The sequence below is a fragment of the Leopardus geoffroyi genome, chromosome D2 (genome assembly GCF_018350155.1).
Source record: "Leopardus geoffroyi isolate Oge1 chromosome D2, O.geoffroyi_Oge1_pat1.0, whole genome shotgun sequence".
Classification (NCBI taxonomy): domain Eukaryota; kingdom Metazoa; phylum Chordata; class Mammalia; order Carnivora; family Felidae; genus Leopardus; species Leopardus geoffroyi.
The window spans coordinates 29563765-29583689 of NC_059334.1; the positions used below are offsets into that span (position 1 = coordinate 29563765).

The following is a 19925-nucleotide window of genomic DNA, read 5'->3' on the forward strand; positions in this document are numbered from 1 at the left end:
AGTAAATGTGAGTTTCTTTGTGGATGATACAGGAATGCTGTCATTTTTGGTTACCTTTCCAACCCATTAAAATGTAAAAACCCAGTCTTCAGCCTGGTCTGCAGCATTATAATAAATAGTGTGGAGCCTACTTTAAAAAATAGAGGGAATAGGGGATGATAAGGCACAGAAAAGGTCAATCCAGGAAGGTCAAGTCTTAGTACTCTTGTTCCCCAGCATGTGCTGGAGGTAGTCATTTGTTTATATCATGAGTTTGGCATGCTGTTCTCACTGTCATTATTTTAGAGCCTATTTTGTTTGTAGCCTAGCATATTGTAGTATTTGTTGTAAAAACTTTTTTTTTTTTGTACAAATACTTTTAACAGCCATTTCTAGAGAGAGCTTAGTAAGCCACTATGATGTTTAATCCTTTAAATGTACTAAAACAGTGGAGCGCCTGGGTGGCGCAGTCGGTTAAGCGTCCGACTTCAGCCAGGTCACGATCTTGCGGTCCGTGAGTTCGAGCCCCGCGTCGGGCTCTGGGCTGACGGCTCGGAGCCTGGAGCCTGTTTCCGATTCTGTGTCTCCCTCTCTCTCTGCCCCTCCCCCGTTCATGCTCTGTCTCTCTCTGTCCCAAAAATAAATAAACGTTGAAAAAAAAAAAAATTAAAAAAAAAAAATAAAAAAATAAATGTACTAAAACAAGGCATCATGGGGAGAAAACAGTGGTTAGTATAGCACAGTCCAGTGGTTCAAAGCATAATGTAGCTTTCGATTTTCTATGAAACATGGCTTTAATAAGCCCTTCACTTGGTACTTCTTTCTATATGCATTGTCTGTTTCTTACATTGCAAAATTGTCCGTGAAATTCATGAGAAAATTTTCAATGCGAGGCAAAGTTTTTGGATTTTGTATAGTATTTTCAGTTGCTTATGGACATGTACATGGTAGTTTTTATAATGAGATTTGCTTATTATTTTTATGTAAAAGGTATCCCTGTAGATGTTTTATTTGAAATGTTAAGTAGGTTAACATTTAAAAAGTTCTTAAACTTTTTTGTATAATGTCAGAAATTGAAAGTTTCCCCACCTCTATTTATAGCTTGTTTGTATTTTTCTTGATGTTTATATGAGCATATACATGTGCATATAAATACCGTTTTTCTTAATAACAAAACAACAAAAACAAAACTATACACACTGGTGACTAACTTGCTTTTTTTCACATGTCATAGGACCATTTTCCAGGTCAGTACATCTAGACCTCTCACATTGATTTTAATGGCTGCATACTCCACTATTATGGATGTACTATATTTCTACAACCGGTCCCTTATTGACGGACATACGGTTGTGTCTGATTTTTTGCTAGCATTGTAATACGGTAGAGGCTGTAATGAATGGTAAGGAAGTAGGTAGCATTACTACTTTAAAGAAAAAAGTAGAGAAGAAACTTCCTTTGCCATAGTCACTTACTAAATGAAATTTAATAAAAACACTGTCAAAAGTTGAGAGGACCAAAATTGATACTTTTTCTCTGATCTTTTTGCCATGTGTATATCTGAATTCTTTGTTTTTAAAGAAGAAACAGCATTGAAGCATTATTTGGGGGGAAAAACACACACACAAAATCCAGCAACTCAGCATTCATGAGCAACTCTATACTATACCAGTATGTGCCTGTGCAGTGGAAGGAAAACAATTTTGGTAAGGAATTAAAACTTTAGCTTTAAACTTCCAACAGGTTGATATTTATAATGAATGATAAATAAACAACTTTTAATATTGTGTTGACAGTGCCTTTTTTAGTTTTTAAAAGAAGTCACCATACCTTTGATAACTTTAATTTCAACTTAAACTTTTCTTTTTCCTTAAAAAGAGGAAACAACAAAAAACAAACCTGAATTTGCAGCCAACAAAATTTAGATATATTCTCAGGTGTATATTTCTTCTTTTATTAAAGTATCTATTAACATTTATTAGAGATGCTTATGGTTGACTTTTTCCTTCAAGGGGCCAAGTTCACTAATTGCTGAGTTTTATACATATTACAGCAGCAATCCTTTTATAGGTGTGTGTAGCAATCATCTAGATGCTTTGAGATGCTCATGTACTGTTTTTTAATTTATTTATACATGGGGGCTATCATGGTAGTTTTTGGTTAAACCTAAATGTGACATGTGTGTTATACTTATTTCTTTAATATTTTTTCTACCTTTTGCATTATGTAGGAAATATATCCTGGACAGTTCCAACCATCTCTCTGTCACAAATTCATAGCCTTGTCAGATAAGGAAGGAAAACTGCTTCGGAACTATACTCAGAACATAGATACACTGGAACAGGTTGCAGGAATCCAAAGGATAATTCAGTGTCATGGTTCGTAAACTTCAGAATTACTTTCTGTTATTTAGTTAGTCTTATAGGAAAAAATAGGATTAGAAAGTAGGCTACCATCCAGGAATGGAGATTTATTTAGTCATGTTAACTGATCAATAGTAGATAAATTTTAAAAAGTAGAATGCAAAAAAATGAAACCAGAAGTATTGGCCTTGATACTTAATTGTACAAAACATCAGATCAATGTTCTATTGTGTTTCAAAAGGAGTAGCCGTTGTATTCCATTAAATTCTTCTAAATAACCTTTTTTGGTTACAAAAGTAATACTAGCTATGTAAGGAAAATATGACATCTTTAGGGTATGAAACTATAGGAACAGGGTAGTTAAACTGTATAAAATTTTGAAATTTAGAAGACTTTTAAAACAAGTAGGAACAGACCATTTTCTTACAAATCTAAACTTTTTGTTTTTTTAAATGTGTTTATTCTGAGAGAGAGGGAGAGAGAAAATCCCAAGCAGGCCCTGCACTGCCGGGGCAGAGCCCAACCTGGGGCGCAGTCCCATGAATCAGATCATGACCTGAGCCGAAATCCAAGAGTCAGACATGGGGTGCCTGGGTGACTCTGTCAGTCCGACTCTTGATTTCCGCTCAGGTCATGATCTTGCAGTTTGTGAGTTTGAGTCCTGCATCTGGCTCAGTGCTGACAGCTCGGATCCTGGAGTCTGCTTCAGATTCTGTGTCTCACTCTCTGCCCCTCCCCTACTCATGCTCTGCCTCTCTCTGTCTCAAAAATAAATAAAACATTAAAAAAAAAAAGTCAGACGCCTAACTTACTGAGCCACCCGGGTGCCCCTGAACTGTTTTTAATGTACAGCTATTCGGCTAAGGTCACATAATTGTCATCTTTCAATTCTGCAGAGTTTTAGTTCTGGGGGAGTTGGTTTATTTTATTAAAAAGAACAACTCTGGGATGCTTGCCTGGCTCAGTAGAATGTGTAACTCTTGATCTTGGGGTTCTGAGTTTGAGCCCCATGTTGTGGCTAGAATTCACTTAAAACAACAACAAAAAAGAATAGCTTTAGGAAGTGTCACTATATCAACATCTCGATAATTGAGGATTGGATTCTGTCTGTATTTAATATATAAGTATTTGAATTATCCCTGAGATTCCCCTGTGGAGTCTTAATTCTCTTTTATACCTTTGTGGTATGTTTTAAGAAATGGAAATATTCCTTTAATAAAGCATGTGTGTATTGGTTGTTTTAGGTTCCTTTGCAACAGCCTCTTGCTTGATTTGTAAATACAAAGTAGACTGTGAAGCTGTACGAGGAGATATTTTTAATCAGGTAATTCATCACCTATACTTGAGGAATTGTGCTTGTTTTTGATCTGTTTCTTCTTTTGCCTCCAAATTCTTTTTTTTCTGAAAGTATCTGGGACAGAAAGATCCAGAAAGAGAGTGTTAACCACTGGGAATTCTGATGTGGAAATATACAAGAAACTTTTAATCCCTTAAGTTGGAAACATTGCTCTATAATGTCTCTAAAATGATGAAATAGGCTCCTTAATATCTTAAGTTAAAATAAAATATCTAAGTTAAAATAAAAATGCAAATCATAAGTGGAGTCTTGCTCTATTAGAGTTTCTCCTTACTCTTCCTTTTTAAAAGTGCCTGTTGGATGTTGAATTTTAAATTCTTGGTAATTCTTTAAAACATTAAAAAATTTATTGTAAAAGATGTTTCATGTATGATCACTGCCAAGAAAAATGCAAGAAAATAATGGCAGAGAATAAAAACCATCGAGATATAAATTCTGTGTACTTAGCTGCATATGTAATCATACATAGTGAGGGTATCATGTTATAATGGAATCATTTCTTACATTTTTTAAAGGATTAAGTTGTGTGTGTGTGTGTGTGTGTATACATATATACAGATGCTGGTTTCTCTTAATCCGCAGTGGACTCTTAAATATCAAATGTAGGTCCACATGGATACTATAATACCTACATACACCAATAATAACACCATCTTATTTCACTGTATGTTAATAAAGTAACTAATTGACAGTTGACATTGCCATTGAGGTTGTATCCAGTTTTCCCTACTATTTATCCACGGCTTTTCTGTTTTATTTGATTATTTTTTTCCCCTCAGGACTTCTAGCATGTAGCTCGTTCCACAGGTTTCTATACTTCAGTTTGAAATTTTTTTTTTTTATGTGGGAATTCTAATTCTTTTTTTTTTTTAATTAAATTTGCTTTTAATTTTAATTCTGGTATAGTTAACATGTAGTGTTCTGTTAGTTTCAGGTGTACAACATAGTGATTCAACTTCTTTGATCATTTTGAAATGCATTCTTAGTGTGTAAATGTTGACTATTTCTAACTTCAGCTTTCTTTTTTCCTCCCCATCTTAACCAAAATTTGGAACATGTAGGTGGTTCCTCGTTGTCCTAGGTGCCCAGCTGATGAACCACTTGCTATCATGAAACCAGAAATTGTCTTTTTTGGTGAAAATTTACCAGAGCAGTTTCATAGAGCCATGAAGTATGACAAAGATGAAGTTGATCTCCTTATTGTTATTGGGTCTTCCCTGAAAGTAAGACCAGTAGCACTAATTCCAAGTAAGTTGGTGATGATTTTTAGAGAATACTTCTATATATATTGCCATGGTTTGTGGGGTCTGTACATTGGATCCCAATGATCTTACTCTCTTCCTGGCTAAAGAGTGGTAGAGAGCCAGTTTTATTTTTTAGGTGACATTTTTGTTCACAAAGATTGGTTAATATGATACTTTGGTGCAGGGGTTGGGTGGAAGAGTTGTCAAAACAGAAGTAATGTCAAATTCCAACAAGGGAAACAGTTCAACTTTTCAGTGGAATGTGTTCTTAATATGACAAGAGTTAGCTTCAGCTGATTTACATATGTTCAGGAAACGTGTGATCTTAATCTGTGTGTTTTTAGTCTTAATTTGATTATAGTTGTCGATCTTTCAAATTTAGTCGATTTCAGGTACAGTAAGTTCAAATGTATATATAGCTAGATACAAGTGTAATATACTCACATTAGAGAATTTATTATGATTGGTCTGTTTTTATAAGAATAAGAGTCATGCCTTGTGATTATTATCCTGTGTGGATCAGCTTTGCCCATAAGGGTGTTTGTGTGTATGAAAATGCTCAAATATAATTTAAGTCTCTTTTACCCTCAGGAGTATTTAACATGTGCTCTCATACTATCTCTTTTCTCCCTCTAGCGAGGAAGCAAAAGGGAGAGGAAGATAGAGGGGACTAATTCAGTAGCATCAGGTGTGCCCAAAAGGCGAGGGAGAAAGAGAATATCAAACTCTTTAACCAGATAATTAAATTAGACCCTACTTCAGCAGTCATATAGGCACCCAGAGCAAACAGTTGGAAGAAACAAGAGTTCAGCTCTACAGTTCTGCATCTTTTTCCTACTTAAATGTGGTGGCTTTAACTCAAATAGCTGTCAAAGTCTTTGAAAGCAGAATATAGGATAATTTGTAATTAAAACATGAAATTTAATGAATAAGTTCCTTTATTTTTGAGTTATTTTTTTCTCTTTAAAGATAAGGCAGAGAAATTCTTAAAAGCTTTCTGTGGGGCAGTATAATAGTGTGTTGGTGATAGGCAAAGGTAATTTTTTAAGAATGTAAGACACAGGTATATAATGGTGGAAAATTGAATTTCCACACTATATCAGGAGCTATTTCATAGAATAACTATCACTATGTGCCAAAAACTCTTCTATGCATTTGACTTATATTCTCACTACAACCTTGTGAAAAAGTATTATTATCCCCGTTATATATAGACAAGGAAATTGAGGTACAAAGTAGAAAACTCTGAAAAGATTGCTCAGAGGTAATCAGGTGATGGGAAACAGGACCTGAAATTTTAAAAAGATGCTTAAATGCTCATCTGTTTATTTGACATCTTAATGAATGTGATGGGTTGGTTTAGTAGTGGTGGTGGGTTTCTTTTTTGGTATTGGGAGCATGTTAGATTTTTGCATTGCACATTTATTGTGGCTTTAGTAACTTAGTGCCCTTCCCTTTTTCTAATGCATTTTTCACTTATTTTTAGGTTCCATACCCCATGAAGTGCCTCAGATACTAATAAATAGAGAACCTTTGCCTCATCTGCATTTTGATGTAGAGCTTCTTGGAGACTGTGATGTCATAATTAATGAATTATGTCATAGGTTAGGTGGTGAATATGCCAAACTTTGCTGCAACCCTGTAAAGCTTTCAGAAATTACTGAAAAACCTCCACGAACACAAAAAGAGTTGGCGCATTTGTCAGAGTTGCCACCCACACCTCTTAATATTTCAGAAGACTCAAGTTCACCAGAAAGAACTTCACCACCAGATTCTTCAGTGATTGTTACACTTTTAGACCAAGCAACTAAGAGCAACGTTAATGATCCTGAGGTGTCTGAACCAAGAGATCATATGGAAGAAAAATCACAGGAAGGACAGAATTCTACTAGGAACATTGAAAGTGTTACTGAACAGCTGGGAAGTCCGGATTCGAAGAATGTTGACTCTAATACTGGGGAAAAAAATGAAAGAACTTCAATTGCTGAAACAGTGAGGAAGTGCTGGCCAGCTAGACTTGCAAAGGAGCAGATTAGCAAACGGCTTGATGGTAAGGAAGCACTGTTGAACCGTTTTGAAGGTATAATTATTTTAACAAAATATTTGCAAGAAATAAGCAATTTTGGCAGGTTAGGTGATAGTGTATAGCTTTATGTAACAGATGATTGTGTTTAGAGAAAATGTAAGGTTGAGAATTTAAGCCAGAGAAAGGATAAACAGTAGTATCTTACATACACTAAGGGAAGAAATAGTGTGTTTAAAGTGTTCTCTGTATGTCATTTTTCTCCAGGAAATGAGAAGGTAAGCATTGAATTGGTAAGAAAATTGAGAAATATATTGTGTTCTGCCATTGTCTGGTGAGCTTTAGCTGGTAGAAATGATGACAGATTTGGGTGGTTACTGTAGGGTAGGTGCTTTATTTATATACATTATCTGATTTTAATCTCATGTAGAGACTATTACTACTTGTCTCCTGCTGGTGGGGAAACTGTGAGGCGCATAGAGGTTAAGTACCCTGTGTGAGGTTGATAATTAGGACATGGAAGAGCCAAATTGGATTCCAGGTCTATCCTCAGAGCATGTCCTTTTAACCAGTAGGCTGTGTTGTCTCAGAACGGGAAACATCTCTGATCCTTCTCCACAGAATATTAGGAATAGCATCTACCCTGTTTTTTGTTCTCATTGAAATATAGTTGGCACAGTATTAGTTTCAGGTGTACCACATAGTGATTATATACCTTATGAAATGCTTACCATGAGAAGTGTAGTCCTGTCTGTCACCATACAAAGTTATTACAACACCCCACCCTCCCTTCCCTTCTGGCAATCACCTGTTGTTTTTATGAATCTGTTTTGTTTTGTTTTTCAGATTCCATATATAAGTGAAACCATATGGTATTTGTTTTTCTCTTACTTTGCATAATACCCACTAGGTCCATCTGTGTTGCAAATGGGAAGATTTTGTTCTTTTTTGTGGTGGAGTAATACTCCTTTGTACATATACAGAACGACGTTATCCTTTCATGTATCGATGGACATTTACGTTGCTTCCATATCTTATTGTAAATAAATACTGCGGTGAACACAGGGGTACACATACCTTTTCAAATAGGTGTTTTTCATTTCTTAAGGAAGATTCCCAGAAGTAGAATTGCCAGATTTATTCTTATTTCTGATTTTTCTATTTCTCACTTTTTGAGAAACCTCCATACTGTTTTCCATAGTGGCTGCACCAGTTTACATTCCTACCAGCACTTCATGAGGGTACTCTTTTCTCCAAATTTGTGGCAACACTTGTTATTTCTTGTCTTTTTGATAATTAGCCATTCTGACAGGTGTTAAGTGATCTCAGTGAAGTTTCAGTTTGCAGTTCTCTGGTTAGTGATGTTTAGCGTCTTCATGTGTCTGTTGGCCATCTGTATATCGTCTTTTGGAAAATGTCTATTTGGGGCCTATGCCCATATTTTTAAGATTTTATTTTTTAACTAATCTCTACACCCAGTGTGGGGCTGAAACTCACAACCCTGAAATCAAGAGTTGCATGCTCCACTGACTGAACCAGCCAGGTGCCCCTATTCGTGGCCTCTGCCCATTTTTTAATTGGGTTGGGTGTTTTTGCTGTTGAGCTGTATGTTCTTTATATAATCTGGAATTCACCCCTTATTGGATACATCATTTGCAAGGATCTTCTCCCGCTCAGGTTGCCTTTTTGTTTTGTTGTTTCCTTCACTGTGCAAATTAATATTTTTAGTTTGATGTAGTCCCAGTTCATTTTTAGATCTTTAGTCAGTTGTGTTTATTTTTGTATGTGGTATGAGAAAGTGGTGGAGTTTCATTCTTTTGCATGTAGCTGTCTCGTTTTCTTAACACAATTGATTGGCTAAACTTTTTCCCCATTGCATATTCTTGCCTTCTTTGTCATACATTAATTGGCCATTTAAGTCTGAGTTGATTTCTGGGCTCTCTATTCTATTCATAGATTTGTGTGTCTTATTTTTGTGGTAATACCATCCTCTTCTGATTACTATAGCTCTGTAGTATACTTTGAAATCAGGGAGCATGATCCCCCTTCCAGTTTTTGTTCTTTCTTGAGATTGCTTTGGCTATTCAGAGTCTTTGTGGTTCCACACACATTTTATGATTATTTGCTCCAGTTCTGTGAAAAGTGCTATTGGTATTTTGATAGGGATTGTATTGAATCTGTAGATTCTTATTGATAATATGGACATTTTAACAATATTAAGTCCAATCCATTAACGTAGGAGGTCTTTAAATTTGTCTTCAGTTTCTTTTCATCGGTGTCTTCCAGTTTTCAGAGTACAGGTCTTTCACCTCCTTGGTTGAACTTATTTCTTAGTCGTTTAGTCTTTGATGCAGTTGTAAATGGGATTACTTAATTTCCCTTTCTGTTACTTCATTGTTAGCAAATAGTGTATAGAAATACCCTGTTTTGACTCATGGGAACTCTTTACCAAGTAGTAGGGTGAAACATCCTAATTTAATAAATGTAAAAAAAAAAAAAAAAATATATATATATATATATATATACACTAACTTAGATGTAACAATCTTGTACAACTTAAAACATTAAGTCCCATGGGGTAAACTGACATTTTAGGCCAATGTATTGTGAGTTATAATCATTTACCCTAAGTGAATTTTAGTTCAGTTGAATAGTAAGCCTTTGTGCCTTTTCCATACCAGGCACACTGTAGTAAGTTCTGAATATACAGTGATCAATCTATTGATGTTTGTGTATAATTATAAAAATAGCTGATTAAACAAAATTAGGTGATACTAAGAAACATAGATGCTACTTGGAAGGGATTAGGTTATAGAAGGCTTTGAAAAAAACCTAATTTCTGACTTTGGGACTTTGGTCTTGAATGGTATGTGGAGAGTTAAAAGTAAAGGACATATGCCAAGAGAAATTAGAAAAAGCATACAAGAATGCTTGTATTTACAAATGTGGCAAGAATCAGAAGTAGAAAAATTGCTGTTCTGTTTAGTCAGGTAAATACTGGTATCATATACAAAGTCTGCTTATGTACTGGAAGAGTTTTGCACTGGAGATTTTGAGTTTTTTGTTTTTTGTTTTTTTTTTTTTGAGAGCATGCACAAGACTGGGAGGAGGAGAGAGACTCCCAAGCAGGCTCCACACTGTCAGCTCAGAGTTCTACACGGGGCTCGATCTCATGAACCCATCAGATCTGACCTGAGCCAAAATCAAGAGTTGGACACTTAATGTACTGAGCCACCCAGGCACCCCTTCTTTGAGTATCTTTTTGACAGATGGGTCAAACCGGAAACTCTCTGCCCCAGGAAACAAAAATTAAACCTGGAGCAGTCTCTAGACTTTTCCCTACCAATTTAGGCTGTAAAATGTACAGGCTTTGGAATAAGACCCAGTTGTCTCAGATTCACTGTGGGCAAAGTTATTTAATCTGTTTTTCTTCATTTGTAAAATAGGAATAAAATAGCATACACGTTAACGTGAGGATTAAAAAAGATAACTGGTTCGTAGAGTGCAGCTGTTAAATTGCAGCTGTTAAAAAACAAATGACCACGCTAGTCTTTTTTTTTTTTTTTTTTTTTTTTTTTGAGAGAGACAGCAAGCGGAGGAGGGGCAGAGGGAGAGGGAGGGAGAGAATCCCAAGCAGGCTCCGTGCTATCAGTGCAGAGCCCTATGCAGGGCTGGAACTCATGAGATCATGACCTGAGCCAAAACCAAGAGTTGGGCTCCCATACCACACTAGAATTCATTTATTTTTGTTTACCATGATTTCTGTTGGTGAGGTCAGATTGAAAAGGAGAAAGGAGGAGCATGTATGAAGCAAACTGAGTCTGTCTTGATGGTTCCCAAGAATAAGAAAAACAGGTATAGGATTCTTGGGTTCAGAAATAATAAATTATTCTGTTCATCATGGGGGATAGAGCAGAATGAAACATTTTTAGAAGCATGGGCCAAAACTATGCACAACCTCGGGACCCCTTAGAAGACATATTAAGAAGTGCCAAATGGGCTTTTCTGTTAGAATAAAGGTACTCCCTCCTCCAATCATGGAAATTAATACTAGTGGCTTAGAAAACTGACGAATACTTTCTCCCAAAACAGAGGGAAATAATTGGTTTTCACACTGCCAATTTGTGATGTTAGTGGACTGTGAAGTCAGTTTTGTGGGTTCAGATCAGAATTCTTATACACATACTAGGTTGTTTCAAAGTGAGAACTTGGGTCATGATGGGGTATAAAGTTTGAAAGCTGTTTTGAAGACAAACTTGGGTATGCTTGGCAGATGGCATGTCACTTCAGCTATGTTAGTAGCCAGGATTTTGTGAATTAGTCTGGGATGTGGTGCATTAAATAAATGACATTTATCATGTGTAGAAACAGACTTAAGTTCGAAGTTACTTGTGAATTTAGTGGTAGAAAACATTTCATCATTAATGTTAAAGGTTCCCACCAAGAGGTGCTCTTAACCTGGGACCTATAACAGGAAAAGGGAGGGAATTCTCCTTACCATCACAGGTCACAGCTTATACTGTGAATGCAAATTTGGGAGGGAGTTGAAGAAAGGTTAATGTCCAATGCTAGATCAGCGTTTCTCATACTTTAATGTGTCTAGGACTCTGGTAAAAATAAATACTGGTTCAGTAGGTGAGTGGTGGGGCCTGAGAATTGAACTTCTAATAAACTCTAAGGTGATGCCATTGCCTGCAGACTACACTTTTGAATAGATGGTGAAGCTATTACTGAATTAAAACGTTTAATTTTAGGTTCATAATCTAAAGTTAAATGAAAATAAGGCAAGTGCCTTGAAGGCATATGTGCTTTAGAGAAGTTATATTCGGTGAACGTGAATTGAGTAATGTAGGCTGGCCTGGATATTTAATATCATGAGATCTGTTCAAAGGAGTTGATTAAGCTTTATTGAACATCGTCCTCTAAATTTATTCATACTTAGCTGATAGAGTTGTGAAAATCGCCTAATTTTCTAGATGAGGAAATTGAGGCATAGGCACAGAACTGCCTGAATTCACAAAAGTGGTGGGTGGCAGAACTAAGATTTGCAGTTAAGACTGAGCTCTTAGCTTGTTTTTAAAGACCACTATTGTAGTAGCCTCTAGTAATGATACTCAGGTAAAGGCAGGGCTTGAACGTACAATCAGACCAAGTTAGTGTTAGAAAACTTGGAATCATTTATCATTTCTCTTTTATTACTATATTTCAGGTAATCAGTATCTGTTTTTACCACCAAATCGTTATATTTTCCATGGCGCTGAGGTATATTCAGACTCTGAAGATGACGTGTTATCCTCTAGTTCTTGTGGCAGTAACAGTGATAGTGGAACATGCCAGAGTCCAAGTTTAGAAGAACACTTGGAGGATGAAAGTGAGATTGAAGAATTTTACAACGGTTTGGAAGACGATGCTGATGTTAATGAGAGAGCTGGAGGAACTGGATTTGGAGTTGATGGAGGTGATCAAGAGGCAGTTAATGAAGCTATATCCATGAAACAGGAAGCAACAGACATTAATTATCCATCAAACAAATCATAATGTAATAGTTGTCCAGGTACAGGAATTGTTCCACCAGCATTAGGAACTTTAGCATGTCAAAAGGAATGTTTACTTGTGAATTCAACAGAGCAAGGAAACCAGAAAGGTGTAATATTTATAGACTGGTAAAATAAGATTTTTTCTTCATGGGTAATTTTTAACTTCTTATTTCTGTACTTGTACACGCAACACTAACTTTTTTTAAAAGAAGGGTACTAAGTATCTTTAATCACCTGTTGGTCAAGACTTTTCTTTTAAAAGTTCATTTGTATGATACATCCGTTATGTATATATAATTTTGTTCTTGCCTAGTGAGTTTCAACATTTTAAAGTTTTCAAAAAGCCATTGGAATGTTAAATTAATGTAAAGGGAACAGCTTATCTAGACCAAAGAATGGTATTTTCACACTTTTATTTGTAACATTGAATAGTCTGAACTCCTCAAATGTCTGTTCTGCTAAACTTTTGATTCTTTATTAGCACAATTACCTATTTTTAAACACTGGCATTTTCCAAAACTTGTGGCAGCTAACTTTTTAAAAATCTCATAACATGCAGTGTGTGTAGAAGGAAGTCAACAATATGTGGGAGAGCACTCAGTTGTCTTTGCTTTTTAAAGTAAGACTTGGTGCTAAGAATTTCAGGAATATTGTATTGTTGAAATGAAGATGGCTTTTGTACTTCCTGTGGACATGTAGTAATGTCTATATTGGCTCCTAAAACTAATCTGAAAAACAAATAAATGCTTTGGAAATGTTTCAATTGCTTTAGAGACAATAGTGCCTGCCTGGGTACCCTTAGTTTCAAGAATATTTGCCATTGTTGTTTAAATACATATCACTGTGGTAGAGCTTGCATTGATTCTTTCCCACAAGTATTAAACTGCCAAGATGTGAATATGCAGAGCCCTTATGAATCTATAATAATGGTACTTCAACTGGGAAGAGTGTAATATTTTGGACTGCTGCTTTTCTTTTCCACTAATGAGGAGAGCAACAGGCCCCTGATTACAGTTCCAAAGTACTAAGATGTTAATTATAACTCAGCCAGTAAGTACATGTCTCCTGTTGGGAGGATTTGGTGTAACAGACACCAAACTGCTAGCCTAGTATTATGGAGATGAACATGATGTAACTTGTAATAGAATAGTTAATGAAGTTAGTTCCTGTAACATCTTTATTTAAAAGCTTAGCCTGCCTTAAAACTAGAGATCAAACTTTTCTCAGCTGCAGAAGCTTCTAGCCTTTCAAAAAATTCATACTTAATAAAATTGCACAGAGCAATTTATTTTCCAGACCTTCCCCCCACATTATTCCCAAAAATAAAGTATTCCTATGTTGCTTTAGTATTTATTACAGTTTTAAAAAAGGGTTTGAAATATAGCTGTTCTTTAAGCATAAAATACCCAGCGAGGACCATTACTGCCAGAGAGAGAAATTTTATTGAATGGCCATTTCCCTACCTAAAAGATGTTTCAGTCTGAATTTATTTGGCTACACTAAAGAATGCAGTATATTTAGTTTTCCATTTGCATGATGTGTGTTTGTGCTATAGATGATATTTTAAATTGAAAAATTTGTTTTAAATTATTTTTACAGTGAAGACTGTTTTCAGCTCTTTTTATATTGTACATAGTCTTTTATGTAATCTACTGGCATATGTTTTGTAGACTGTTGAATGACTGGATATCTTCCGCCAACTTTTGAAATACAAAACCAGTGTTTTATACTTGTACACTGTTTTAAAGTCTATTAAAATTGTCATTTGACTTTTTCCTGTTAACTTACATTGTTCAAGATATAAAGTTTGAAAATCTTACGGAGTTTGTATAGTTTTGAGGGCCATGTTAAGATGCTTTCTTATTTCTTCTTTCAACTTCCAAGAGTCTAGCCAGAACGATACTGAAGCAGACACTGGTAGTGCTGGTTGTAGCAGTTGGTGCATCACCACCAAAAGTTTCAAAACTATTTCAATTCTAGGCCCAGTAGCCTTTGTTAGGTCAAAGGTGGGAGAGAGGCAAGGCAAGTTCTAAGAAGAACTTGACCTATGATGAAAGACTTGACATAGGCTCAGGACTTCGGGGTAGGGGGACAGTAGAGAATAGTGGAAATGTAGTGAACTCAAGAGTGTATGTGCTATAAAAGCCAGGTTTTCTGTGAAGCACAGGTAACAAACACAAGTCTTAACATAGGAATGTGTGTACCAAAAATGGAGACTAGTCCATTCAAGTTCTTGAGGGACAAAGTACTAGTCAAGAAGCCAGGAACATGCCTCTTAGAAAAATGTGATGAGTAATGTCTTGACAGGCAGTTTCCTCCTCTCAGGTCTCCTGCCTTCCTCACCAGCAAACTTTCAAAGTGAATTTTAAAATAGTACTCTTCCCTGGATATGTCCTGTTTGCACTAGAAAAATTACCTGTAAAATCTCCTCCTCAGATGTTATAAAAATATGGAAACAGCGACTTGATTCTACATATGCACAAAATGGGAAGGTAGTTCAGACCTTAAAAGGTGGTTGTGTGGTCATTTCAAGTACTTAAGCTAAGTGCAAGCTAATTTTAAGCCTTGTATTCAATAGTCTCCTTGGTTAATGTGGTATATATTTCACTGGTTGTTAATACCCTAATTGACACATGATGGTTTAATTAGCATTGTTCTTCATGGTATCCGAAATAATGGTGTGCCTTCAATCAATGGTGTTTTATATCATCCACCTACTAAGCATTATTTGGGAAGTTTTATTTGAAAGCAGTCTTAAGACTTGTAACCAGAAGGGGAGTGTGTATGCACACCATAACCTTTCCTCTCCTCAGAAATGAACAAAGTCTATTTAAGCTAGGATACTAGCAGAAATAGAAATGGTCAAGTGGCCTTTTAAGACACACACACACACACACACACACACACGTAACCTAACCTGGGCATCAGCTCTTAGAACATTTAATTGGCATAAGGAGACCTGTGCGCATAGTGTTTTTAAAAAGTACCCCCAGGTAATTCAACAGTATAGCAAGGCTTGAGAAAGGAAAAATAGGGAAGTTTCGTTTTGCATGTAACACTCCATTCCAGGGGGGCTGGCCTCACAGGGAAGCAGGTAGACTTCTATGAAACAAGCAGACTATTCTCAATTTCTCTGGAGAGATAGTTCACCAATTAGCAAACACTGGCAAGGATAAGGAGCTAATGAAATAGGGTGAATTCCTTAGTAAAGGAAACTACCATAAGGAATATGGATGGCTAAAGTGCCCAAGAGGCTGGGCAGTTGGGAAATGGCTGAGAACAGGAACATCTGCCCTTGCCCTCAACTAGCCACACACTCTTCAGGGGAAGACTGCTCTGTTACACTTTGAGGACTTTTTGTTAACCAACTGTAAGAAAGCCCAAAAGTCTGTTAGTAGAAATTAACCCTAATGAGTGGTTTTTACGAGTGGACCCTAGGAGAGTGCCAGGACTTAACTGAAGTCTCCAATTTCAAAAACTGCATTCTGGTTTTATTTCATGCATTGTGTGTCTCCGTTCTACTACCTCAGTCAGTCTAAACAATGGCGATTAGTTAAAATCACTATTGAATCCAGACAGGAGCTACAAACAATTGCTCTTATGAATAGATCTGTACGGAGGCCAAATATTTTCAAGTTTAGTCAACTCCATAATTACAGTCCTTATAATTTAGTGAACTCAGTATTGGCCCACTTTCTAATCTACAAAGCTCATATTTTTTTAAAGGCAAATAGCAATTTGAAAAATTTTAAGTGGTACTTTAATTTTCTACCATTAATCTCCTTGCTGTTAATGCTATTTACTGTATGTCTGCAGCAACACAGGAAGGAAAAGAGTATCAGACTTACCCGAATTAAGCCTTGTACTGTTGTGCAGGTGCCTAGATAAGATGACAGCCAGGTCCTTGTTAAAATATTGTTCAATGAAATCCATCTGTATTAGTCCAAAGTGGCCACTATTTCACAGATCAGCTACATAGCATAAAGGTTACTGAAGAAAAAAAAATCACCTGACGCATTTAGGTGTGTTCAATGTGAACAATCACTACCCACAAGAAATGGATGCACATTGGGGGTGGCCGGGTGGCTCAGTTGAGCACCTGACTTCGGTTCATGTCATTATCTCATGGTTTGTGAGTTCAAGCCCCCATCAGGATCTCTGCTGAAACCACTTTGGATCCTCTGTCCCCCTGTAGCTCTGCCCCTCCCTGGCTCACGTTCTGTCTTTCTCTCTCTCTCTCTCTCAAAATAAATAAGAAAAAAAAGAAATGGATGCCCAGGGAAATGGAAGAGTTTTCACAGGGAAGAGTGCTACTTTGAGCTAATTTATCATGTATGAGAATGCTGTTCAAGGGCTTCCATCTGTAAAAAGACACCTATGGCTCAACAGTAGACGTTTTTAAGTTAAACTGAAAAGTACAGGTCCACAATCCCTTCTCCAAAACCCTTGGACTCATTTGCATTTTGGAATTATGCATGTTAAAGAATTTTTTAAAGCACTCCACAGGGTCTGAGGCAGTACTTAAGATCAAACACATTAAGGGGCGCCTGGGTGGCGCAGTCGGTTAAGCGTCCGACTTCAGCCAGGTCACGATCTCGCGGTCCGTGAGTTCGAGCCCCGCGTCGGGCTCTGGGCTGATGGCTCAGAGCCTGGAGCCTGTTTCCGATTCTGTGTCTCCCTCTCTCTCTGCCCCTCCCCCGTTCATGCTCTGTCTCTCTCTGTCCCAAAAATAAATAAACGTTGAAAAAAAAAAAAAAAAAAAAAAAAAAAAGATCAAACACATTAAAATCAAACCTATTAACATCACCATAGTAAAATATACAGTCTCATTTAATACCATAAATAATAGCCTCAACAATTCAAATCAAGTTTTGCTGCAAAATGAGATATGTAATTTTTTTTCAGAGTTGTTTTAGGTTTTGGAGTTACAGCTAAGAAAACTGGAGACCTCTGTGAAATAGACAATTTTGTATGGGTATGGTAACACTCAATCCAAAATTTAAGACTCTTCCCTGAGACATTTTGAATGTTATGAGAACCACTGAAAGGTTAAATATTAAACCAATAAATCTTTATTACTTAAACAATTTTCACGGCATTTTTTAAAATAAATTTAAAAAATAAATATTTGCATTAGAGCAGAAAGTCACATGTGTTGTTGCATCAACTCACTGTTACAGTTAATCACAGGAGATAACTAAGCATCAGCACCATAAAACTGTGTTAAGATCTGCTTCTAAAAATTCAAGGAGAGTTCTAAAGCACTGAAAATTCTGACTAAATACCAACCTGTAGCATCAAAAGTTCTGCAAGCTATAAGCCAGTGGTTGGTTCTCAAAGTAGCCAGGTTCTATTCCTGGCAACTGCAGGACAAAGTTCCTCCAATACTAAATACTTATTAAACTTCCTGATTAAGCTGCCCTTTATCAGTAGCATCTCCAGATTCACAAAAGGAAAGAACTACAAGTTAGATAACTCCTATCTGTAATTTAGTTTTGCACAAGGACATTTATTCTAGTTAAAAAGCAAAGATTGTGTTTCATCATGCTAATTTTTTGCTTTTATAGATCATCAGAATAAGATTTAATCATAATTGTTAATCCTTTTAAAAGTCAGCTCAGTTCAATTACAACCATAGAAACTGTACTGGTATCAGAACATAACTATTTTATTACAAAACTTAACATTATTTACAAAATGAAAAAATAATTGAATGACTATTGCAGGCCAAAGGTAAAGGTTTTTCACTCAGTGATTGAAGAAAAATTAAGCAACATACCCATGCACTCACACACCAGATCATTTGTGAAATATGCAAACCCTTAAAATTCATGTTAGTAAAACTTTGATGTATTCACAATACTTGTATGTTTATTGGAAGATGGCAAAAAAAATCCATAGTTCTGTACAATAAGCTTAATATTAACAGTTTGTTCATATTCCTTTTAATATTTTTTTGGCTTTCATGAATACTCATAGCACTGAACATTTTGCAAGTAAGAATTATAATAGTACCTCTCGTCACCTTGTTGAACTTATCACCACAAGAAAAACACAAATAGTTAGTTTAATGCTTTTGCAATAAACTGATCAGTTCTATTTCCAAAGTTATATTAAACTGAAGCCTTCATTATGATCAATTGCTTGAATCAGTTTAGAGCGTAGAGTTTCCTTTTCTGTATATTTTGGAAGATCCAGAAGATTAAAACAGGTATGGGAAACTGGGAGATATTCCTCACCACCTCCTGTTGACTGGATGACTAGTTTTAGACTCTTCATACCAAGAATAGGAATGCGATCACTACCTGTCAAAAATACTACCAAGAAAAAAATCATTCAGCCAACCACTTTTATCAAAACTATAATATAGAGTACTAAGTTATTTGGTACAGTCACCATGGCAAACCTTTACATTAATTAACATTTGCTCTAACGTAGAAGCCTATCTCCAGAATTTATGATAGCATGATTTTTGAGACCTACATATTACATATCCATACAATATTTTTTCTTTAAAAATGTAATCTTGGGGCACCTGGGTGGTGCAGTTAAGCATCTGACTTTGGCTCAGATCATGATCTCACGGTTCATCACTTTGAGCCCCACGTCAGGTTCTCCGCTGTCAGTGCAGAGCCTGCTTTGGATCCTCTATCCACCCCCCCCTCTCTGCCCCATCCCCGCTTGTGCATGCTCTCAAAAATAAATATTTTAAGAAAGAGTGTAATCTTGGGGCACCCTGGGTGGCTCAGTTGGTTAAGCGTCCTACTCTCGGTTTTGGCTCAGGTCAGGATCTCACGGTTTGTGAGTTCAAGTCCTGCATCACGCTCAGAGAGGAGCCTGCTTGGGATTCTCTCTCTCTCCCTCCCTCTTTGTTCCTCCCCAACTTGTGTTCTCTCTAAATAAGTAAACTTGAAACTCAAATCATTTGAGAACAGCCTGTCATCCTTAAAATATACAAAATAATTTTACCAAGATTCTCATTACAACTATCAAAAAAGAGATTGACAAAATATTCCTGGCAATAGCAGGAGTATCAAAGGGAATACAAATTTCAATTAGAATAGAAATTTAACACATGTAAGACAAACAGAGCTTAGGTATTAAAAAGTACTACATCCTGGCAAAGTTCTATTTTCTACAGAATTCCCAAAGTTTTGACACGTAAGCAAAAAAAAAAAAGACTGAATGAAAAAAAAAAGCTATCCTCTAGAAACCTTTTAGAAATTCTAAAAGGAATTACAGCCCCAGTTTACTGTAATCATTTATAGTTTTTTCATTTGAAAGAACCAATTCTATTTTGGAGGCAAACTGAATGTAGCTTTCAAAATAAGAAAAGACATGTAATGAAGAATGCAGGTCAAAAATTTACTCTAATTGAAAATTAAAAGCAGTACCCTGCAATACTACTAAAAGGAAAAACTT

General features: G+C 36.2%; 2 protein-coding genes across 19 annotated transcripts in view; one reads left to right on the forward strand and one right to left on the reverse strand.

The window, feature by feature from the left end:
- The window catches only part of SIRT1 (sirtuin 1), a 64960-nt gene extending 50674 nt beyond the window's left edge, over positions 1-14286 (forward strand). For 8 of the 9 annotated variants that reach the window (XM_045437584.1, XM_045437588.1, XM_045437583.1 and 5 more), the window contains 5 exons: positions 2210-2357; positions 3587-3666; positions 4761-4947; positions 6430-6993; positions 12176-14286. In XM_045437584.1, the coding sequence (XP_045293540.1) occupies positions 2210-2357; positions 3587-3666; positions 4761-4947; positions 6430-6993; positions 12176-12504 (1308 nt within the window). In that variant the 3' untranslated portion in view covers positions 12505-14286. Of the gene's footprint in view, positions 1-1560; positions 1686-2209; positions 2358-3586; positions 3667-4760; positions 4948-6429; positions 6994-12175 lie in introns of all 9 variants that reach the window. The other variant, XM_045437591.1, reaches the window with a different exon arrangement.
- The window catches only part of HERC4 (HECT and RLD domain containing E3 ubiquitin protein ligase 4), a 153268-nt gene continuing 136406 nt past the window's right edge, over positions 3064-19925 (reverse strand). For 9 of the 10 annotated variants that reach the window (XM_045437578.1, XM_045437577.1, XM_045437575.1 and 6 more), the window contains one exon: positions 18151-18820. In XM_045437578.1, coding sequence (XP_045293534.1) covers positions 18612-18820 — 209 coding nt within the window. In that variant the 3' untranslated portion in view covers positions 18151-18611. Of the gene's footprint in view, positions 3105-18150; positions 18821-19925 lie in introns of those variants that run through there. The other variant, XM_045437581.1, reaches the window with a different exon arrangement.